The sequence below is a fragment of the Myotis yumanensis genome, unplaced genomic scaffold, assembly GCF_028538775.1.
Source record: "Myotis yumanensis isolate MYYU_CA2020_CCGP unplaced genomic scaffold, mMyoYum1.0.hap1 SCAF_7, whole genome shotgun sequence".
Lineage (NCBI taxonomy): Eukaryota > Metazoa > Chordata > Mammalia > Chiroptera > Vespertilionidae > Myotis > Myotis yumanensis.
The window spans coordinates 58,025,772-58,050,943 of record NW_027223758.1 but is presented as its reverse complement, the minus strand read 5'-3'; the positions used below and the strand labels follow the sequence as shown (position 1 = coordinate 58,050,943).

General features: G+C 36.7%; 1 protein-coding gene across 2 annotated transcripts in view; it reads left to right on the top strand.

Moving 5' to 3' along the window:
- MYOM1 (myomesin 1) overlaps positions 1 to 25,172 on the top strand; it is a 112,869-nt gene that overhangs the window by 14,008 nt on the left and 73,689 nt on the right. For both annotated transcript variants that reach the window (XM_070420568.1, XM_070420567.1), the window contains exons 3-10: positions 3,871 to 4,011; positions 8,349 to 8,580; positions 9,962 to 10,119; positions 18,992 to 19,084; positions 21,045 to 21,133; positions 21,243 to 21,305; positions 22,376 to 22,540; positions 24,391 to 24,552. In XM_070420568.1, coding sequence (XP_070276669.1) covers positions 3,871 to 4,011; positions 8,349 to 8,580; positions 9,962 to 10,119; positions 18,992 to 19,084; positions 21,045 to 21,133; positions 21,243 to 21,305; positions 22,376 to 22,540; positions 24,391 to 24,552 — 1,103 coding nt within the window. The remainder of the gene's footprint in view (positions 1 to 3,870; positions 4,012 to 8,348; positions 8,581 to 9,961; positions 10,120 to 18,991; positions 19,085 to 21,044; positions 21,134 to 21,242; positions 21,306 to 22,375; positions 22,541 to 24,390; positions 24,553 to 25,172) is intronic.

The window sequence follows — 25,172 nt, the reverse complement described above, 5'->3', positions numbered from 1 at the left end:
CAATAGACAGTATTGAGGCTGACATGATGCCAATATCAAAGGAACAGCATAGAATAAAACTGCTCTAATTCAAAAGTATATCCAAAATAACTTTTTCACAAAAGCCTAAAGAAAGTATTTTCTTTCAGAGGAGGAAATGTGGGTGATAGAAAAGTTGAGATGAGAAAATAGAATGTGAAGTTCAAGTGCTTGTTTCTGACCCTCCTAGAAGTTTTGAAGGTGAAATAAATGGAACTTCAGATACCAGAAGTCCTGAGCAATGATAGCCAAAAAGTGCATTCTTGAGAAGCTGTCCCATAGGTCACTAAAACCACTGCCTCTTTCTCCTCTGGTAAATAGTTGAGCATTTTGTTTATAAGCAACAGTACTAAGTTGTAAATGTATATAAAGATTTTAGTTTTAAAGGGAAAATTTTAGAATAATAAAAATGAGTTCAGCTCTTTAATGGCCATTCAGTAAAGTCTAATGGCAAAACATAGATAATTTAGCAATAAAAATTAAGCTTTAATTTTTAGGCTTTTGTACATACAGCTCATTCTGGCATGTCTTACCCATCTTCCAGTGCCCAGCTTTTCACAAAGGATTCCCTGATAAGCCCAGACAGAAATTCTCTGTCAAGCCTGTGAATTCTAATTTTGTTTGCATTTGTCTTTCTGCTTATCTGCCCACCTTCCTTCTTTTCTTCCATCCTTTTTTCCATTGACATAATACAACTTGCCAGGCCTGGTAGTATTTACTCCCCTACTAGATATAAAGCTCTCAGAAAACAATGGTATTTATCTTCATAGCACCCTCTCATCCCAGTGTTAAGCACAGCACAGTATTTTTCACACAATGAACGCTGAAAAATGAAATTGCTATAGAAAGTTCAAAAATAAAACCTGAAAATTTCAGTGGTACTCTAACATATAACACAATCTGAAAGTCTATTGTTCCATAACATTTGAATTCAACTTATTACTGTACTTTCTAAAGTATCAGCTGGTTTGGTTGCTAAGTTTATGGTCAACTTTATAAGGAACTACACTATTGTTTTCCAAAATAGTTATACTATTTTACATTCCCAAAACCATGTATGAGGAGTCCAGTTTATAAATATTTTCTTTTATTCTGTGCCTTTTCTTTTCATTCTCTTAACAATGTCTTTAAAAGACCAGAATTTTAAAAAAAGAAAAGAAAAAAAAGACCAGAATTTTTAATTTCAATGAAGTTTAATTCTCCAATTTTTCTTTTTGAATCATGCTTCTGCTATTATATCTAAGAACTCTTTATCTAACTCAGCACCATAAAGAGTTCCTCTTATCTTCTAAGAGTTTTATAATTTTAGCTTTTATATTTAAAAATATAATCTACTAGTATTATGAATTATTTTGTGTGTGTGATGTTGAGTAAAATTATAAATTCATCCTTTGGCAAATGGATGTACAATAATCTCAGCACCATTTGTTGAAAAGATATCCTTTTATTCATTAAATTCCTTAGCACCTTTGTCAAAAATCAATTGACCATGAATGTAATGGTTTACCAATATTTCTGGACTCTCAATTCTGTTCCATTGAACTATATGCCTATCCTTACAATGTAAATTTTTTTTTAGACAAATTGCTTTGGCTAGAAGCATCAATAAAATGTTGAATAGAAGTGGTAAGAACAATGTTATAGCCTTGTTTCTAACTTTAGGAGGAAAGCATTTAGTTTTTACTATTAGATATGATATTAGCTATAAATTTTTTTTATAGATGGCCTCAATCTGGCTGAAGAAGTTTCCTTCTATTCCTATTTTGGCAGGAGTTTTTAAAATGAATGAATGCTGAATTTTGCCAAGTATTTTTTCTGGATCTATTAATTGATAATGTGGTTTCTGTTTTTTATTCTATTATACTAATTGATTTTTCAAATGTTAAATAAACCTTGCACTCCTGTGATAAACCCCACTTGGTTTTATATGTTGCTGGATTTAGTTTGCCAACATTTTTTAAAGGATTTTTACCTCTATGTTCATGAGTAACATTGGTCTTAGTTTAAAAAAATTTTTTTTAAATGTTTATGTTTTTTAAAAATTGATTTGAGAGAGAGAGAGAGGAAGGGAGAGAGAAATATTGATTGGTTGTTTCATTTATTTATGCATTCATTGATTGCTTCTTGTATATGCCCTAACTGAATATGGAACCTGCAACTTTGGCATATCGGGACTATGCCCTAACTAACTAAGCTACCTGGCTAGGGCACTTTGTTTAGTTTTGATATTAGGTAACTAGAGGCCCAGTGCATGAAATTTGTGCACTCAGGTGGGGGGGGGGGGGCGTTCCCCCAGCCTGCCCTGTGCCTTCTCACAGTGTGGGAGCCCCACAATCAATCTTCCCAAAGAGGTAGGCCCTGCCCACCCATCTGGGGCTCCTCGATGGATTGCCCCAATGAGGTAGGCCAGAGCTGGGGGTCCCGCCCCCAGTGTCGCTGTGCAGAGCTGCCAGGATCCGTCTCTGCACCACACATGCAGCATCAAAGTCCCCGCCCACCCACACACACCCACTGTGCACACAGCCTCCTGGTGATGGATTGTTACTGTGTGAGGGCGTGAGGGCATCACAGCCTGAGGGTGTGACAACCACATAGGCTTTTATTAGTATAGATAGTGGCCTTATAGAATGAGTTGAGAACGGTTCCCAGTTCATTGGCCTAAAGGCCCTGCATCTGAATTGCCTGGACTCCCTATCCAGAATATTTTTTAATCCCCCAAAAGGTTTGGATGCACAGTGTATACAAACCATTTATATATATACTAGAGCCCGGTGCACGAAAATTCGTGAACTGGAGGGGGTGTCCATCAGACCGGCCTGCCCCCTCTCACAGTCCGGGAGCCCTCAAGGGATGTCCTACTGACGGCTTAGGCCCACTACCTTCTCTGTGGGAGGCGACCAGCCAATCAGGGGAAGGCACCACCCCCATCACGCCTCTGCTGCAGCCACTGCCGGCCACTGCAGTTGCCTAACCCTTGGCCTGGCTCTTGCAGCAGCAGCCACCATCCGCGGCTTGCCTGAACCTCGGCCCGGCCCTCACAGTGGCAGCCGCCATCCACGGCTTGCCTGAGCCTCAGGCAGCCGCTGTGGCTTTGTCCAGAAGGATGTCTGGAAGATGTCCGCCCTAATTAGCATATTACCCTTTTATTAGCATAGATATAGACTGCCTACATTGTGAACATTAACTTAACAGCAAAGAGTATTTGGAACTATTACAAAAGCACTGCCTTGACCTGCATGGCGGGGTTCAGGATCTGCAGGAGGGGCTGATGCACAAATGAAAATGCTATATAAGAAATATGAATTTTGGGGGCCAGGTAGAAACCTCTTTTGTGAAGAGGCACACAGAGACCAAGACCTGTCCATCTGCTTTTATTTACTTTGAATACACATTTGCCCTTTAGCAATGCATACAGGCAGATCAAAGGTAAAGTTTGTTAAATAATGTAAGGATTATCAGGAAATCGCCTTGAGCCATTGCAATCACAGCAGGGCAGTCTTGTGCTGATATTCAGCCTTGCTGAATATCAAAGTCCATTGGTCTTCCAATGTCTCTTTTGTACTTTTATGCTAATTGCTGTTTGCTTTAGCCTCTGGCAAAGCACTGCTGTTTTCCCTTGAAACTTAGGGGGGAAAGCCATGAAATTTCTATAGGCCTATTTTTCTCTTATGTCTGTCTAGAGGGCTTTCTCATTCATTTTAGTTCTGAAGATAAAAGATAATTATAACGATAGAGATCTAGGATTCTGTGACACCCCCCTTGCGCCCCTCTGTTAAAACCTTATTTTATAAGTATTTTGAATATTTTAAAGACATTTTTTGTTATTGTCTGATATTAGGGCTTTTGTTTCAGACTTACAGATTCCAGTCTGATGTTAGAAGATTATTCATCCAAGTTGAGCCCCCAAATGAAGAGAGCGAAGAAGATCCTTCTCTCTGGGGAGGAGAAGGAAAACCTGCCAAGTGACTATATGGTACCCATTTTCTCAGGACGGTGAGTATGCATTCTGTTCCTGGCCTTGATTATAATAAAGTGGAGAGTAAATGTCAAGTAATAATAATAATAGCAGCTACCATTTATTGAGCATTCACTATATACTATTGAGAAAGGTCTGAAGAACCTTGGAACTCTATGCAGAGGGAGATGTGTTCATTGTTAAAGTCTTTACCATCACACAGGATGGCTACATGAGAAAAGAGAATGATCAGGAACTTTAAAGAAAAACTGATTTCTAAAACGAAGGGAGAGGGAGAGAAAGATAAAAATATTAATGATGAGAGAGAATCACCGATTGGCTGCCTCCTGCACACCCCACACTGGGGTTCTAGCCCGCAACCCTGGCATGTGCCCTGACCTGGAATTGAAGCTCAATCATTGAGCCACACCAGCCAGGCAGTAACTTATTCTACTTATGTAACTAGTTGAAATTAGAAAGAGACTGTTGGATGCTAGTGATTAAATACTATATCTAGTCACTATAGAGCGAAAGAAAGATTCAAAACTCTAAGATGTTGGATGAACTAAAAAAACAAAATAAAATGATATGTTAGGTAAATGAAAAATATCTTGGTTGCCTGTGTGGTTTTAATTATTATTCATTAGGAGGAAAAAATGTTAGAAAACATAGACTAAGTAAAAGAATTACATCATAATTTGATGCCTGGCTTATATTTATTGAATATAGAATAGATTATTTGAGGTAAATATCAAACAAAATAATCACTAAATCACAAGTCTGAGTAATGCCAAATTTCAGTGTTTATAATATAAACATGTTTTTTGAATGATAATAATATCCAAAGGAATCTTGAAAGGAAACTTGTCTGAGACACCAAATTAAAATTTAAGGGGAACTTTATGAGCTTTCCCCTGTTGATTTTCCTTTGAATGGAGGACTATTAACAGAGTTAATAGTGATACTCAAAATGAGGTCATTCTCTCAGGAAATTCAGTAGGCAATAATGTAGTTATGATTTTTGTTTTCCCGTGTTTTTCTTCCCCCTGCTCTCTGATGGCTCCTTTCTGAATCGTTTCAGAGGCTAATGTCACAATTGCTCTGAACCCAATTAGGAAGGTAAGGGAAAAAATAATATCCTATTTTTAGCCTTTTATTTGATATCTTTGATTTTTGGATACCTGATTTTTAAGTGAACTCTCCAGAGAAATCTGCTTATATTACTAAGTATGCCTGCCCAGACTTAAGCCTCTTCACAGTTAGTGTAATATGTATTCACATTCGTTATAGGAGATGGGTAGGGGAGAGGAGTGAACTATTTTATTTTTTGTTTTTGTCCTCACTGTTTTTAAAAAATTATTTAAAAACCATCAACTTAGCATTAACCGCCATGGCATGCTTCTCCGCCTGTGTGGGCATGAAATGAAGCTTTCCACTGTCTTCTCCCACCAAACAGTTTTGTGTTTTCCAGGCCAGTCTCAAGAAATCATCATTCATAAAATAAACTGTGATAAAAGAAAATGTGACTTTAAAAATATCTTATAGGTTTTATTTCCAGTTCTCCTTTATTTTTTAAATGGAGTCATCTCCTATACTTATTACTATTTTGAAAATAATACTTCATAATGTGCTGATGGTATTAGCAATCTAAGAGGAGGATGGGAAGGAAATGAACATTTGTTGAGTACCTATTTTTTTTCTGGGAGTCATACTTTATAGAAACTATCTTGCTAAATCCTCAATTCAGCCCTGGAGAGGTATTAGTATATCTATTTTTGGAACAGAAAATCAAGGCTCAGTGACTTGTTACAAGTCTCATGGCAGGTGGTAGAAGAGCTGAGAGTCCCCCTAGCATTGGGCAATGCAACATACATGCATTGTATGTGTATTTCTGGAAAATACATTTTTTTTGCATGGCACTTGAAAATTCTACTTCTTATACTGACATACTTTGAGTTTACTGTGTCACCACAGGTTTTGAGTTGAGACCATCAGAGATAATCACAGCATCAGGGAGGTTTTAAATTTATTTTAAACTAGAGGCCTGATGCACAAAATTCATGCCAAAGTAGGCCTTCCTTTCCCCAGTTGCCAGCATCAGCTTCCCTCTGTCACCTGGGACCCAGGCTTCCCTTCACAGCCCTGGCTTTGTCTGGAAGGTCATCAGGAAGGACGCCTGGTCTAATTAGCATATTATGCTTTTATTATTATAGATTAGTAGCAGCGTATGTTTGTCAGCATGTTAGCATCATATTCTTGTACCCAGATTATAGCAGGGTTATCACTGATCTGCATTTATATTTACTTAAAGGCAAACATTCTTGCTGTTCTGGGTCAAAAATATTTTTTAAGTGTACTTGAGTTCTTATGTGAAATACTTAAAGCTTTTTTTAGGTTAAGCTTATTTGTAAATGGAAAAGGCATGGAGACTGTGACTCCATTCTGCCCTCTAGAGCTATGCCAACATGTCTTAGAGGTAATGTGAGTTAAAATTAATGTTCTCTTACATAGAGTTATCGAAACTCAGGGCAAAACTAGCACTGAATATAATCCATATATATATATATATATATATGTATATATATATATACATATATATATATATATATATATATATAGAGAGAGAGAGAGAGAGAGAGAGAGAGAGAGAGAGAATCCTACTAGAAAGTTCATTTCAAATCTTTCTATTGTATTTTAACCTCTATAGAGAATTCCAGGCACTTTCATTATGGTTTGTTTTGTATTCAGTTATTAATTCATTCCCAATCTCATTAAAAAGAGAGAGAGAGAGGTAATTATATCAAGACACTAAGCTAAAATTGTTTTCTTTTTCTTTTTCTCTTCCTAAATTATACTGGATATACTACTAAATTCCTTAGTAGAGACTGGGTTATTCATATTTGGAGAAATAGAGATATGGAAAATGAAATTACAACTTATTAAGTTTAGTAAGAAACAGAGTAGACTAGTCTTGTCTACCAGATATTTTAGTAATATTCCATAAGAAATTCCAAACTTGGGAAAATGTTGACTCATGCTCTTCAGCAAGTTGCATAGATTCAGGTGCCAGGAATTTGTAAACACAATGGCAGTGTTTGCTTAAATTTAGAGGTAATTATTATTATAAGAAAAGCAAATATACAATTCTGCTTTGAGAGGTCTAAGGAGACTCAATTTCAAAAGAATCTTCAACCTAATCAATATACTTCCACACTGAAACATCTAATGGGGTTCATGACAAAGGTATTGAAGGAAGTTAAAAATAATCCAAGTATTTTTGACAACATTAATAAACCACAGCACAGATTCTATCATAAACTACTGCAGAGCACTTTTGGGTGTTACTACTCACTTGGCATTATCATCAATTATAAATAAAAACAAGTAACTTTTATAAAGGTCACTTCAAATGCAAGTTTTAGCATCTCATCAGAACTATGTGCAAGTATAAAGACCATCCTATTAAATATATACACATACATATATACATACACAATCATATATGCACATGAAACCTTTATTATTTAGAAAAGAAACCCAGTAGGCATAAGGATCTCATGTAAATTTAGAACTTATTTATACATGCAACAGCTCTGGCCAATGCATTACATCAATTGATTTATAGATTCAGATTAAGCACATTAGTCGTGTATCAGAATCACAGCACACAAACTGCATTTTATTTTATAGTATCACTAGAGGCCCGGTGCATGGAATTGTGCACTGGTGGGGGGCATGGCCTGCAGGGATCAGCCTGCTGTGGGAGTGCCGCTCATCCCAGTCAGCCAAGCGGCGCTCCCACTGTGGGAACGCACTGACCACCAGGGGGCAGCTCTTGCGTTGAGCCTCTGCCCCCGGTGGTCAGTGTGCGTCATAGTGACTGGTTGACTGGTTGTTCTGGTCATTCCGCAGTTCAGTCGCTGGGCTTTTATTATATAGGATGTTTTCTGGAAGGAAGTCATAAACTAATCTTTTATTATAGACTCAATCATATTTATACACACCAAGGAAATGACCATGGGCAAGTTATCTAACTTCTCTGAGCCTTGTTATCATATATCTAAAATTGAAATGATAAAGTTTTAAAGTTTACCTTATAAGGTTGTTGTGGTGGTAAAATGAAATAATGTGTGTAAAAAGCACTTGGCAAAACTCCAGGGCCACCATAGATATTATTATCGTTGTTACCACTTTTTGTTAAGGTGACAATCACTTCATACGTGAAGGGTTAGTTCCTGATTAACCGGTTTTTCTATCAAGTTTTCTTTGGGCAGGGTGCACAATGTCTGAGGTCTGGTACCTTGAACTTAGTAAAATTAGGCAATATTATCACTGCCATCCACAATATCTCAATTTTGCCATTGTTATATTCTAGCCAAGTGCATGTCAGTGGAATAACAGACACAGAAGAAGAAAGAATTAAAGAAGCTGCTGCTTATATAGCCCAGAGGAATCTTCTTGCTAGTGAAGAAGGAATCACAACATCCAAGCAGTCCACAGTATCGAAACAGTCTTTGTCCACTCTCCACCAGGAGGAAGTTTTTGAGAAGAAGTCAAGAAAAGTTGCAATTCGAGAAAAGGCAGAACGTCTGTCACTAAGAAAAACAGTAAGAAAAGACAAGTTAATATAGCTTACAAAAGTAGAAATGCATGTAGTGTGTGCGTGTGTGTGTGTGTGTGTGTGTGTGTAGATAGACATTGACTTGTTTCAAATGAAGAGATATGTGATCTTGTGGAGAAACAAAGAAACTAAGAAGATGACATCAAAATATATAGGTCAGAGAAAGACAAACAATCATTTTAAACTCCATGTAATTTTAGGTTCTACAGAAATTAAGGTTTTAAAGAATCTTAAGAAGTCCACCTTCGGGAAGTAAAATATGTACCTTGGCCTTAAAATGTTAAAAATTAAATGGTGTAGCTTTTAAAATTTTTCTTATTTTTTAAATCATTGTTTATTTTTCAATTACCGTTGACCTGCAACATTATATTAGTTTCAGGTGTACACACTAGTGATTAGACATTGTATAATTTACTAAATGATCATCTCACTAAATCTCATACCCATCTGATACCATACAGAATTATTAGAGTATTATTGAGTCTGTTCCCTATGTTGTACATCCCCATGACTATTTTGTAACTTCCTAATCCCTTTCACCCATCCCCAGAACCCCTGCCCCCAAATCTGACAACCATCCAAATGTTCTCTGTGTCTATGAGTCTGTTTCTGTTCTGCTCATTCATTTATTTTGAGTTTTAGATTTGGTTGTTGATATATATTTATTGTCTTATATTATCCATTTAAAAATATTTTTATTAATTTCAGAGAGGAAGGGAGAGGAAGAGAGAGTTAGAAACATTAATGATGAGAGAGAATCATTGATCAGCTGCCTCCTGCATGCCCCCCACTAGGGATCAAGCCCACAATCTGGGCATGTGTCCTTGACCAGAATCAAACCAGGGACCCTTCAGTCCACAGGCTGACACTCTATCCACTGAGCTAAACCAGCTAGGGCCATATTTTTTAAAATTTATTTTCTTCTTTTTAAAGAACACTCTAGTATTTCATTTAATACTGGTTTGGTGGTGATGAACTCTAGCTTTTTCTTGTTTGGGAAGCTCTTTATCTGTCCTTTAATTCTAAATTATAGCTTTGCTGGGTAGAATAATCTTGGTTGTAGGTTCTTGCTTTTCATCACTGAATATTTCATGCCAGTCCTTTCTGGCCTGCAAAGTTTCTGTTGAGAAACTGAGTACCACATTTACCTATACTGCCATCTTGGCCAGAAGTCTTAAATGGTGTATTTATTTTAAAAAGGAGCAAAGAATATGCATTTGATTTAAATATAAAAATCAGGCTCCAAATCAAAAAATTATAATTTTGGTTTCTGCTTGTTATTTTATTTTTGGCTGCTATTTTTTTCCTTCTTGTTATTTTTATAGTACAAGTTACTTTGATTTTATAATATTTTGATTTTTTTCCAGTTAGAAGAAACTGAAGCATTTCATAGAAAAATGAATGAAGATCATCTTCTCCATGCTCCTGAGTTTGTCATCAAACCTCGTTCCCACACTGTTTGGGAGAAGGAAAATGTAAAATTACACTGTTCTGTATCTGGCTGGCCAGCACCTCGTGTCACATGGTATGTTATCTTTTTGAAAACTACTCCTATAATCAACTATACAAAATTAATTTAACCTCTAGTGAAAATGTTCAGCATTATAAATATGCAGGAGTCATTGAAAGCATTTACAAATTTGTATAGATTTTTAAAATAGTGAAGAAAGTATACTTAGATTAATAATTTATGTATGGGAAAAATAGTATTGCATACGTTATGATACATTATAATTATACTAGAGGCCCAGTGCAAGAAATCGTGAGCCGAGGGGGCAGGGACCGAGAGGTGGTCAATGCACCTCATGGCGACTGGTGGAGCAGTCGTTCCGGTTGTTGCACTTATGGTCCCTGGCCTTTTATTATGTAGGATTATACAGATGGGTCTTTATCTTATTAAAGTGTTAAAATTTTATCAACATATTTACATACAAAGAAAATGTATATCTATAATTTCTATAGATCATAAAAATTTGTTCTCATTAAATATAGGTATCATTTTGTGATGACAAGCAATACTGCCTTTTAAAAAATAATTAAAACCCAAAGGGTTCCAACTCTACTAATCATCTGAGCTGAGGTCTCAATGTGTTTTTTCTAAAGCCAAGAAAAAAGAAGGAATTTTATGGGAAATATTTCTCAATATGGGGCCTGAAGGAATCTTCTTTCCACAAAGAATAAATGCTCCCTTTCCCCTTCCATTATATATGATAGCCCAAAAAAAAGTATACACACTTTGAAAGATTACAAAGTCAGTATTTGTTAACATACAGTTCATTTTTAAATTTTAAAAGAATCTACAGAAATGAGTAACTTTTTTTGTCAATGCCTGTTTTCAAACTGATAACCATTTTGGTCCAGGCACTGCTGATAATGTGTGCCCTCAGTTCATCAACTATTGCTGGTTTTGTACTGTAAACTCTATCCTTTTGTAGCCCCATAAAAAAGTCTAGTGGATAAATTTTCTTTGTTTAAAGCTTAGTCTGGCTTCACCCATTATTTCAAATCAATTAAACCTGAAAAGGAGTGAAAATTGAGTTATCAGCTGTTAAAGTATGTATGCATTTATGGGGGGACACCCTGTGACCCCAAAAATGTATGCACACTCTGAATAATTATAAATGTATACATACTTTGAAAATGTTTGTACTTCAACTGCACTTTCAAACTTCTAGTAGCATTTTAGGATGAATTTCTTTTGTTCAAAGCTTAGTCTGGCTGAAAAGAGAGAAACATCAATTGAGCTATCAGCTGTTAAAGTGTGTATACTTGTTTTGGACATCCTGTATATCCTATTGCAATTGTCAGTGATTTTTTGATTCCTAAGCTCAGAATTTTCTTATTTCGTGTCATGCATATCTGCCACAGAGAGCAGAAGTATGAAAATGATTGAGCCAACTCAAAAGGCATTTTTCACTTTATTCTCTGACATGGATATTTTGCATGCTATTTTTTTTTTATCAGGAGTGGTGGTAACTACACCCTATATTGCAGTATAAACACTACACCGAAGGACATTGTCACTTGCAGAGTCCCTGCTTCCTTCTCCTTTTTCCCCATGATCTCTTAATGTTGGTCAGACACGTGGCTAGCATAAATGGAGGTCGCTGACAAGATAGATCCAGTTACCTGACTAAGGTTATTCTTAAGAAGCAGGTGGAAAGGTTTTAAAAATTCACCTATGATGTCAACCTGCCTTTAATAACATTGGCTTTACTTGCAATTTTTCTTACATGTAAACTTTTCTCAGGTTTTTTGAGTTTGAAAATCAAAGAATGAAAATCCAAGCCAGCTATATATTATCAAGGCAAATAATTTATAGTACACAAAGGTGAGAAATGTAGGAACATATTTCAATGCAAATGAAGTTTTAAAAAATAAATTTATAAACTTTAAAGTATACTATAGTAAGCTAAAAATCAACTTATCTTTGCCTCATCTCTCTCTGTGACTACAGAGTTGCATAATTTGGCCTATTAAAAGGATATTTTCTCTTCAAAAATGGATGACATGTCACCTAAAAAAAAAAATCCAGACTTTCCTATAGAAATGCATGAAGGATAACAAATTTCCAGCTCCAAGAAATATTATTTGGTCATTAAAAACTCTTCTTTCATAAAATTCAAATGTACTACTAATAAACAAATACTCAGAGTCCTTAGTTAGGTACATATATTTATTACATAGCATCCTATCTCTGCTTTTAAAAAATTAGAGTTAAAGATGATTTTTAAAAGTAATATCTGGCAGGTAAATATTCATTTCTTAAGCATTTATTTATTCTACTAAATTCACAGAAACTAGAGTACAAGCATGCAAGTGGACATTGATGGTGTTAATTATTAAACTGGAGTTACAGGCTCCACAAAGGCAGAGCTCAGATATATCCAAGATTAAACTTCTTATATTCTGTTTTGTTGGCTGGAAAATTAGTGATTTAAAAACAAAATATTTATATAAAAAATAAAAACTCTCCAGAAAAATTTGAGATGACCAAAATGTTGACTCTTAGAATTCCAGTTAAATTGAAAAATAGAAATACTGTCAATTTTCAGTTATCCTCACTGATGGAATTGAGCAGTAGTATGATTTTTTACTAAAATTTTATATCTGGCTTTGAAATATTCATTTCCTCAACATGTGAATTTTATGTCCTATAGGCTCCTTTTAAACAAAAACCAAGGGACAGAGGCAAGATTTGCCTCAGGAATGATTGGGAGACTGTTAATTTACTGGAAAAGCCTTCCCTAGTTTCTACACTCCCTTTATTGCTTGGAGAAGACAACTTCATTCTTATCCCAGATTCTTCCAGTAGGGACAGATCAGAGCATTTCACAGAAAGTCCTGTTGTCCTGCAAGTCAAAGAAAAAGTAAATATTAAAACAAAAGAAGTAGTGGACCACCAAGAAAATATTTAACCATACTTCTGAGAGCAAGATTTTCTCCTTCTAAAAGCTGAAATGTGGACAATCAGCTAGTAGATAACTGAAAATTGCCTATGGCAATAAAAAAGGTCAGATCCAGTTTTTGTGGGGCATGAGGTTTATTCATTTTGGGGGTACTCTTTACAAAGAAGAATATAAAGTTAGTATAAATTAGACATACAGTCTTGTGGAGACCCATGCTAGTGGGAGACCCTACAACTTCAGCCTTATTGGCTCCAAGGTAAATAAATCCACTTCTGGAAGTAAACTTCTGTGTGGGATTAGTATACATTCCTGCACATGTTGTCTATTAATGAAGCTCTGACTTACTTTGCAATGCTGCTAATGCAATCTTCAGAAGTCATCCATCCCCTCGATGAGCAGGGAACCCAGAGCCCAAGCAAGAACCCAGGTGGTTGGTGATTTCTTTGCTGGCATTTATGCTTTTATGGTTCCCAACTGCAGCTTCCTGGGTCTGACACTGAAGACAAGTATGAAAGAAATAATTGAGAATGACCTTCCTGAATAGAAGGAGGTAAATAATAGGAATAAGTGTGTGATAATGCTTCATGTAGTCATGCTGCCTCTGTTTGCAACAGTTAGTTCCTTAGCCACGTATTTCAAAGGCATGTGTGCCTGGTGCCTGGCTCCCTTAGAGCCCTTTCCAAACTTGATTCCAAGTTTCCACTAGGCACCCTCGGGTCATGGAAATCCCTGAGGTCTAGCAAATGTTACGCACATGCAGCAGCTGCTCTTTGGTCAGTCCCATGTTGTTTTTTCTTAATAGGCAATATTTATGTAATAGCTTGTATGGCAGGCTATATATTGGTTTAAAAGGTAGGGGAACATTTATATCTGTATAGTCAGGAAACTTCATATCCACAGTTTCACACCCACGGATTCAACCAGCTGCAGAGTGAAAATATTCTGGAGAAAAAAATCCCAGAAAGTTCTAAAAAGTAAAACTTGAATTTGAAACATGCCAAGCCCTATGCTGAATCCACGCAAATGAAATTATGTTTATACATGCTTTATTGTAGCCTATTTTCAAATATAGGTTACATACAAATATTACACAATTTTATATAAGGGACTTGAGCATCTGTGGATTTTGGTATCTTCAGGTGTCCTGGAACCAACCTCCTATGCATACCAAGGGAAAATTATATTTGTTTTATTTGTGTAAAGGAACTCTGGAAGAAGAGGTAAAAATGGTTGAGAGTTGATCTATATGAACCAGGAGGTCATGATTCGGTTCCCAGTCAGGGAACATTTCCAGGTTGGAGGCTCAATCCCCGATGGGGGATGTGCAGGAGGCAACCAATCAATGATTCTCTTTCATCATTGATGTTTCTATCTCTCTCTCTCTCCTCTCTGAAATCAATAAAAAATATATTTAAAAAAAAAACGAATCTAAGGAGAGCAATAAGCTGTGGGGAAGGAGCTGGGTAGAAGGCAGACAAGTGTGAGGAAGGAGACTGTTCCCTGTGCACCCATATACTTTCTAGTTCTTAGACCATACAGATGTATTGCTTAGTCATTTTTAAAAATTATATGAATTACTGGAAAGAGAACAATTCTATTTAAAAGAAGGAAAGAATTGAGTTAAAAAGAACCAGATTTCATTGGGTTTCCAACCCAAAGTCTAGATCAATTTTATCAATGAGAATATGGATTGTAGTCTGCAAGGAGATTCACACAAACTCACTGGAGCATGTGTGGGTATTGGTGAGCAGCATTCTTTCACTCATTCAACACCTTTTTGAATCTATATGTGGATACTGGGCTAGATCCTTAAGCGAGACACTTAAAAAATACATGTTTGGAATTCTTCACATTGCCCCTAAGGTCATTGGCAAATAGACACTTAAAGAAATTGTCATTAGGCATGATAATAATTTAAAATGTAGGAATGAAATAATATGATAAATATATCTTAGAAAGAATGGAGATTTGGAAAGGCCCTATTCTATTTTTGCATACTATGAGAATTTATGAATTCTATTATAGACTATGTATTGAATTTGTTTATAAGAGTAGAGTTATTCACAATATATTTAAATTTAGTATTTGCTGCCATATTATCTTAGGAAGACAACCTACATTTAGAATAGTTAAAATTATTTGTAATTTTTAATTACCTCCCAACATAAGGTTTGGGGTTTTATTTTAGATTTTTTTTCTATTTATATAATTTCAAAATCTATCCAAATGGGATAGATCTCTCTCAGCTCATTGGTTTTTAAATTGGGTAATAACTATTTACTCAAAACATAAGGTTGAATTCTAAGCAACAGTCACCTTTGTGATGGGATTCAATATGATAAATACCATTTTGCATGCATTATTTGCTGATAGAAAAAAATTAGGTTGAAGCCTTTTTACTTGACGATGTTTTACACCACCAAAGACCTTCCATTGTTACCCTTGTATCCAAACAGACATTTGTTTAGGGGCATTTAGTGTGTGTTCTACACACATAAACTAAGAGTTTATTCTAGAAATAGTTATAGTAAAATGCAAACTCATTAATTGTTTATAGAGGCTACATGAAAATGATAAGTGAAATAGTATACATCTGAATATTCATGAGAATTTTCGAAACCTCTTGACAAAATATCCCAGGTTGTAGATTGCTCTCCAGAATTAGCTGATGACTGGCCAGTTTGGAATTTCACTTTCCAGAAATAACAAGCTGTGAAGCATTTACTAATACAGAGCAGGCCAAACATCCTTCCTTTCTTTTCTGACTTAATACTGAAGATAGCCAATGTCAAGTGACCCAGAATTTGAATGCCTCGGTGACTTCCTTGGAAAACAGAGTCGAATTGCTTTTTACTCCTTGCCTGGTGATTTAAAACAGGCATTTCTTACAGTGACAGCTGGCGTACCAGAGGAAAAACTAGGAAGGTCCTCAAATGGTGTGTGTGTGTGTGTGTGTGTGTGTGTGTGTGTGTTTTAAACTGATTTCATGTGCCATGTGGTCAACTTAAAAAAGTCGTCAGGTGCTAAGTTGGTTAGTGCTGGAGAGCAAGGAAGGGAAACAACCCTGGGAGCTGCAAAATCCTGTTCTAACTCAAACTTTATGGAGATATGAACAACATTTTTGTCAGAAGCCAAATTGAGTGTCACCCAGTTGTTGGGTCAAGTAGCACATACACAGCCTTTGGTGTCATATTTCTCTTCTTATGCTAAAAGGAACTACTGAAAACACCCAACACATGAAAACTGAGAAAGAGAGAGCTTTGAGTCAAGTGTGAAATTACCTAACCTAATTCAATCAAAAGAACATGTCAATTAACAGATTCTACCCTGTCATTCGTCAAAACGAGGAATGTTTGAAATTAGAAGCCGCCAGCAGATTTCTTGTTACAAGCCACCTGATCAGATAGTCCTGTCTGCCTGGGGCCCTGTGGGGAGGCAGCTGTCTGAAGCTGTTTCTGGCCTAGGAGGAAGCAGCTGGCAATGTGTTCTATGGGTTGGGTAGGTTATGCCACTACAACTGCCACACAACTGCAATTCTTTTTTTTTTTTCCACTTAAAAAAATTTTCATTTTCCAATTACAGTTAATGTATAATATTAAATTAGTTTCAGGTCTACAACCCAGTAATTAGACATTTACACAGCTTACGAAGTGATCACCCTGATAAATCTAGTACCCACCTGACATCTTACATGCAACTGCAATTCTTAAGCCAGTCCAGCCCTCTCATTTTAGATATGAGAAAACCGAGACACAAAGAGCCTCAACTTACTGTTTTCATATGCACTTATTTTAAATTATCCATACCAGAACTCTGTTTCTTTGGCCCAAAATTATGAAGCTATAATTAATCTATTGCATTACACAACAATTCCATTCAATTTAACAAACACAGAGTGCCAAATATGTGCCCATGACTCATATTTCCGTGAGAGTGGGAATAGAAGTAAATATGGATCAGACACAGTCCCCATCATCAAGGTACTGGGAGCTTAGTAGGAGTGACACATATTTAGCAATAATTTAATATGTTATACCTTGCAATTTGATCCAAGTAACACTGATGCAGAGAGGCAGGAAAAAGTAATATTGTGTGGGATTTTGGGGAGGAGTTTATTGAAGTGGCGTTGGATATGAACCTTGAAGGATGAGTTGGGATTTTGCTAAAAGGAGAAGGAGAATGATAACATTTTAAAAAGTATAGAAAATGGTCCTCGTGGGGTGGCTCATTTGGTCATCCCATGCACCAAAAGGTTGTGGGTTCGATTCCTGGTCAGCGCACACACCTAGGTTGTGGGTTAGATCCCCAGTCGAGGCCTGTAGGGAGGCAACAAGTAGATGTTTCTCACCCACATCGATGTTTCTCTCTTTCTCTCTCTTCCCCCCTTCCTCTCTCTCTAAATTCAATAAAAATATATCCTCAGGTGAGGATTAAAAATAAAATAAAACATAACTACAAAGTATAGAAAATGGATTTGTGTTTTAGGGGCATAGAGCCTGTGTGTACACATGTGTGTGTGAGTGTGCCAGTTGGCAAGAGGAAGGAACTAATTGAAGATTATTTTCTTTCTTTCTCTTTTCGCCACTTTCCCTGATCCCAAACCTCTTTATAACCATTTCCAGAAGTCTAAAGAAATAAAATGCAGCTAAATAGAGAAAATGGAAGCATCACATGTTGTCAGGAGCCGGACTGACTGTGTTCAAATCCCAGCTCTGCTATTTCTAGCTGTGTGATCTGGGACAAGTTATTTAGCCTCTTCATGCCGGGGCTTCTTCATCTGGAAAATGATGTTAGAAACAGTTCTGCCTCATGTGGTTGTTGTGAGGGCTGAATTTACAATCTATTCATAAAGCACTTAGAACCTTGCCTGGCTCTAGTAAATGTTCTGTGTCAATTGTGGTTATTCGTGTTATTTATGTTATCTGTGCACATAAAGTGGCATGTCTGAAAGGAAAACAAGTGAAATCTAGCTCCTCTTTTGGGAGGAAATGGCTTATGCAGGAGAGACTGGTTTGGCACCATAGCCACCGGCTATTGAGACCTTGAGGACGTGGTAGAGAATTAAGGTGCCACTTCTAGACTTGGGAGACAGTGTCTCAGGAAGGACCCTTCCATGTAACCTCTCTCTCTGAGGTCTGAGAGGCTTAACTAGGGGTGGGACAGTCAGAAAAGGGGAATCCTTCAGCTTATATTTGTCAGATTTTTTTTCATGATTATTTTTTTAACTTCTTCCAACCCAAGAGCCATGCTTGCTTATGAGTGAATAAAACACTTAAATATAATGAGCTTTCAATACAACTGATATTGTTTTTTCACAACATGCAAGAATGTTAGTAGGAAGAATGTTTTACTTTCATCCTACATAGTCAGCCAACGATAAACCCCTAACACGAAAACTTCCCCTCTGTCGTGTCAGCAATGGTCAAGTTTTTCTTTAGATGTTTAACGAAGGATATGCACACAAAAAGTGCATATTATATATGAATGTAGAACTTTGATGAATTTCTGTAGACTGCACACACCCATGTAACCAACCACCCAAGTTGCCTCCTTCATATTTCCCCCACCCACCCCACTGCCCTCCCCCACCCCAGGGGGAAATCACTTTCCTGACTTCTAGCAGCATGAATCGGTCTTTTCTGGTTTTGCACTTTATATAAAAGCAACCATTGTACTGTGTACTCTCTTGTGTCTGGCTCTTCCACTCAACATTATATATGCAAGATTCAACCACATTGTTATGAATGGTCAGCTTCTTAAATGTACTTTTTATGATGAAGGACAGGAAAGTAAGTACATTGAGAAGTTTTATTGCATTAACTGTGCATTTTATTTAATCTACTGTAGACTTGTCTTTATTGAACAGATGTTGCTGCTGACCTCAGTGCCATGTTTACAGGTGTTCCTTCAAGAATTGTGTGTGCTTTTAATCATGAAGCTATTTACATACACTTCAACTTACTTCCCCTTGTTTCCATTGTCTCGTAGGTATAAAAACCAGGTGCCAATAAATGTCCATGCAAACCCTGGAAAGTATATTATTGAAAGTCGATATGGAATGCACACGCTGGAAATTAACAAGTAAGAAAACATCAGGGTCTGTGTGTGTTGCCTTACAGTCACTCAGGGAGGCACCTCACCCTCCCAGTAACAGCTGCCCTCCCCCCTTGTTCCCAATGCAGCATGATCACAATGGGGGCACGCACATGCATTGCTTCTCTAGGTGCCCAGCTGAGAATGGTATGCATGACTCATTCTTACCAAGCCCACTTTGCCTACTAAATTGATCTTAAGTTTGAATTTAGTCAAAGATGAGAAAAAATTCACATCTTTTTATTTATCTCTTATATGCTGGAGAGTTTTTCTTAGACATCAGTAAGAAAATGAGTTACATAAATAGACATTAATATTCAATTATTTTTAAATATATTTTATTGATTTTTTATAGAGAGGAAGGGAGAGGGATAGACAGTTAGAAACATCGATCAGCTGCCTCCTGCACACCCTCTCCTGGGGATGTGCCTGCAACCAAGGTACATGCCCTTGACTGGAATCAAACCTGGGACCCTTCAGTCCGCAGGCTGACGCTCTATCCACTGAGCCAAACTGGCTAGGGCTCAATTATTTTTTAGTGTTCCAAATCAACATCATCATCATCATCATCATATTCTTTTGCCTTTACTTAATAAAGGCCATGAAGGTTGGGGTGGGTGGCAATGAAAGAAAGTAAGCTGGACTAGGAGAAATTGCTCTTTCCTTCTGCTCACCAGGGACTGTGGAAAATGATGCATCTGCCTATCAGCCTGTAGATGGAGGCAGGGTGGACATTGGGATGTTTTTAAAGCAAAATTCGAAAGCAAACTCACATTAAAATTTCTAAGTCCTCAAAAGTTTACCGTGTCTCCTCAGATGGTTTTGCAGTCCAAACCTAGTTATGTGGACAAAAAAGTTAAACAAGCTCCCACCATCTTCAGTTCACATAAAACCATGACATGCTGAGATATCAAAGTAAAACCTACAGCATTCTGATCTCAAGAGATTTATAGCCTTCTCTTCAGGTCAGAGCAATTGACACGTGGTGCTGGTCTTCAAAGAGTTGCCTGGCACCATGTGACATTCACCAAGCTCTGATCCTGACCTCAAGTCATGTCAATTCTGCCAGTCAGTTGTTCTATAGAGACAACAGTGAGCTATGTGGTTGCTTGATAATTAAATAGTTATGAGAAATACAATTGCATTGACCTTCCTGGGGTTCTATTCATGTCTGTAAAATTTCAGCAAGAAATAAGTTTATATGACTGAAACTAAACATTCAGGGACAATGAGTAACACAGACACTGGTAGTGATAAGACACAAAACAACCTGCTTGGTAATCTTAGCCTGTTCATCTCTCTGTGAGATCATTGTCTCCCTAAATCCACTATTAAGACATCCCAATTTCTGTATTATAATTCAGAAGACCTTCCAAATGGCAGTTCTTGTGTCATGCTGTGGGCCAAAACTCCAAGTGTGGCCTAAACCTTAGTAGAATTAAGGGATGAATAACTTGTTTGTACTTTGAGGCTAGAAACACGCATTAGGCCCACCTGGACCTGGTCTGGGCGGAGGGAGGCCGTGGAAGTCTACAAGGAGAGGTTGTTTCTTTCCCTGTCGCCCCCAGACTGAAACTCACCCTGAGGGAAGCCAGCAGGGAGGCTGTGCCCCCAGTTTATCTATCATAATGCTCTTCATGCTGTAATGTATGTGCTTAGCATTTTATTAACATTTTTTGGACATTAAAAATGAATCCGGGCAAGGGTAACAATGGACTATAGATCTTCCCCCATTCTGTGCTGCTGGCTTGAATCTGCTGTAAATCTCTTGAGCTACATAAAATCCCACAGGGAGCCAGATCAGAGAACAGCTTCTTCAAGAGTTCCTTAGAACCACGCTAGCCACTGGCTTACAGTGTGCCATGGTAGCAAAGACCCCTTGAAGGAGCAGTTAGTAATTACAGGGAGTGTCACAGTGACGGCCACGCGTTTCTGTACGTTCTTTCAGGTGTGATTTTGAAGACACCGCTCAGTACCGGGCCTCGGCGATGAATGCTAAAGGAGAGCTTTCAGCATACGCCTCTGTTGTGGTAAAGAGTAGGTTTGCTGGACTTGTTTTATTCAAAATGCACCTTTTTATTATTTATTTGCATTGCTAAAAAGTAAATTAGAAGAAGTTCACATGCATTTATGCTTTCTTTTCTAGGATATAAGGGAGAGTTTGATGAGACTCGCTTCCATGCTGGGGCTTCCACCCTGCCTCTCAGCTGTAAGTTTAAAAATAGATTTGCTAAGTGCCATCTCCATTTAAAATACAGCATAATATGCTGTACACCTGAAACTAATATAATATTGAGTATTATTAAAATAGAGATAATAATAGCACTTACCTAATAGGGTTATTATGTAGCTTGAGTTAATAGATATTAAACACTTGGAACAATACTTGGCACAAATTGAACTCAATAAATGTTAGCTTGCCTTTTCAAATTAATACTAAGAGATCTTAGGAAGAGAGATGAAACATGAGAGAAAGGGCCTAAGTGTTGGGAGTTGAGCAGTTATAGGTTTGAGTTTTAATTTCACATGTGATACCTTTGAAACCTTGTTATTAGCTGTATATTTGTGAACTTCTACATCCTATCTGGAAGAGAGGAAAAATTAATATCTATGCCAAGGATTAAATGGCATGCCAATGGTAGCTTGCCTGGCATATAATAACCCACAAATAAATAGTTGTTATTTTCTCAAGCCCCTTCCTTTGAGAAAAGAGAAAATAAAACCTGGGAGAGTTTATGATGCAGGCATTTACACAATCTATTAATAAGACATTTCTAAGAAAAATATTTTTAAAGTTACCATATTTTAAGCTTTTCATTTTCTCTATTGACATTTCTTGTAATATATCTTTTACTCAGATTTTTAAAGAAACTAAAGCAACCTACTGAAAAACTCAGTTTTTATGATGAATTGATATAGCTATTTGTTCCAAGATTACAAGCAACAAAGTTTAAATGAACTCAGAATCTAAAATTAAAAAGTGCATATGTATATTGCAACTAAGTCTAAGCTAAATGTGGTATTAATTTATATTTTATATGAAATGACCTTTACATTATATTACTTATAAATAAGCTTTTTTGACCAATGAAGCAAGAATTTTCATGCATAGAATTTCCATTTCTCACAATGTACTTCTTTTATAAGACTTACTTTTTGCTTAGATAAATTATTTGATCAGTATGTGTTGTGACTGCTCTCTGCCTGTGGTTATTAAAATGCTTGTGTCTCTTTGATGAAAAGAAATAAATTGCTGATATTTGTTTTTGTTGTACCCAGTTGCCGTGACCCCTTATGGTTATGCATCCAAGTTTGATATCCACTTTGATGACAAGTTTGATGTGTCTTTTGGGAGAGAGGGCGAGACGTTGAGTCTAGGCTGCCGTGTAGTTATCACTCCTGAAATTAAGCATTTCCAGCCAGAGATCCAGTGGTACAGAAATGGTGAGCCTTGATAATGAATTCTCACTTAGGTTCTTATTCACAGAAGGTCACAGACTGGGATTGGCACCATAGCATGAACGTCCATAAGACTGTTTATCAGGGCTGGCAGAATTTGAACATTAGAGGATGTTTAAAAAAGTTTTTACACATATATCAAAGTAGTAGAACTTTCATAATATTTGTGAAAATTATAACATCATCAAGTAACATGGAAAGGATTACAAAAAATGTGTTTTTGCTGTTGTAAGTTGGATATACATTCATTTTGTAAGTTATTTTATTTGGTAAAATAAATGAAGTTTATAAACCAGTGGGACTAGGAAGCATGTCAGTTGTGCATGGGGCACCTGGGTAGTCTGAGGCAGCGTGGGGTCCCAGGGCATTGGCTGGGACCTGGACCTGGGCTTAGACTGAAACCAGCATGGCAGCAGCAGTAGCAGCACTGATGTGGACATGTCCCTAGAGGAGGAGAGGGGCAGCATGGGAGCCATCCGTGGAGGCCAGCTTGCCTGTCCATCCCCAGGACTTACCTTTGTGGCATCTGCATAGATATTAACTCCCTGGCCTGAACGCTGTCAAGAACTGCCAGCAATCAGGCAGTAAACTTTGTCAGTAAAATATTACAAAATAAATGTGTGTACGTAGACATTGCAATAAAGCACATAAGGTAGTTGTTAGGATTCTTCAAAGAATTTAGAATCTCTGGTTATGAAAATTGCCACAACATTGCAAAGCAACTATCTACAGACTTAGAAATAGAAACTAAGTTTAAAGATTGTCCCATTCAATGTAAAAGAATGCTATTTTTGTATGAAACTTTGGATGAAGCAATTATTAACACGGAAGACAATTTTTAAATTAATTTTTCCTCTTAATTGAAGAGATAATGATAGAATGCATAAATAGGTGTTTGAATTATATACAAACCATGAAGTTATTTTCAGTTTCTTGTATGACCACCACAAATTACGGGACATGTAAAGAAAACATTAAGATGCAATTATATAAATTATATTTAAATAAAATTTAGATATACATGAAACTTATACAAATGGGAGTTAAATCTTTTTAGAAAAATTGTTTTTCAAGAATAATCAGCTCTAGAGTAGTAAAATTTATATTTTAAAATAGTTTATCAGAAAGTTAACTTTATAATACCCTAACTATATGGTACTATTTAATATAAGTTTATGTAATACCATAAGTAAGTAACACTCTTAACAGCTGCAATAGTAGTGGCATCAGCAGAAAGATTCTCCTCAAAATAAAAAATGTTTAAATCTCCTTTGTGAGCTTGCATTTGTAAAGCATGAGTGATGTTGCTTTCAATTATATCCACTTAAAATGAAATTGTTAAAGGTATGAATTTGATAGCCTAATTAACTGAATTTGCAGAAAATCAAGCCAGAAATATTTATTAACAGTCAAGATATCACAGTAAAAAAGTATTATTTTTTGTAAAATCATGGCACAAAAATATTAGTTCTTGCAGTTTGTATCATTCCTATTATATTTTATAAGTGATAAACTTTTTTAGAAGAAAAAGCCTTATACTTTTTAATGTACTTTTTTCTCTGCTTTTTGAACAAGAGGCCTTGCTATTTCATTTGCACTGGAGATTATGCATCTGGCACTGGTCCCTCGCTTCTGGTCTAGTATTTTTACCAATATAAACATGGCAGAATGACTCAAAGCCCTAGAGAATTGCTCTTGTAGTCAAATAGCCTTCAATATAGAAGGAGAGGAATAGAGAAAGGGTAGAGGGGGAGAGAGAGAGCATTGGAGGGGAGAGAGGAAGAAGGGAGAAATAGAGGAAAAAAATCAGTTAATTTGTTGACTTCTCTCCCCAGGAATACCTGTTTCTTCATCAAAATGGGTGCAACCCCATTGGAGTGGAGATCGGGCAACACTGACATTTTCTCATCTCAATAAAGAAGATGAAGGCCTCTACACAATCCGTGTACGAATGGGAGAATATTATGAACAATATAGTGCTTATGTCTTTGTTCGAGGTAAGACCTAGCAGAAAGCATCTTTAAAGAATATTTAAAACACCGAGACCAAATCAATCTACCAAAACATGTTTTATGTAATGATAAAAGAGCCATTTGGAAATTCTTCCAGATTACATGGCATAGGCATATCAACTTCCAGACCTGATATAAAAAATTAACCCTGAAGGCACCAACCCAAAAGTTAACTAGTTTCAAAATTGTGTTATTATCCCTAATGTCAGTACCTTCCTCGTCTTCAATGAGCCAACAGTGCAGTTCTCTATAGGTGTTCGAGTAGAGATGTTAAATCCTTTATGAAAAGCCATCTTAGTTTATGGGAGCTGCAACAAAAGGATGATGTGTTATTTGGGAACTTACTCTTTAATATCTATTTGGGGAGCAAATTTATTATTTCTTATCTTTTTAAAAAAATAGTTTTAGCTTTAATGAACTAGTAAACAAAGTGCTACAATTTAATTCTTTCTTTTTTAAGACTTAAAAAAATCGATTTTTAGAGAAAGAGGAAGGGAGAGGGAGAGAGAGAGAAACATCCACGTGAGAGCAAGACAGTGATGGCTGCCTACCTGGGATTGAGCCTACAAGCCAGGCATGTGCTCTGACTGGGAATTGAACTGACA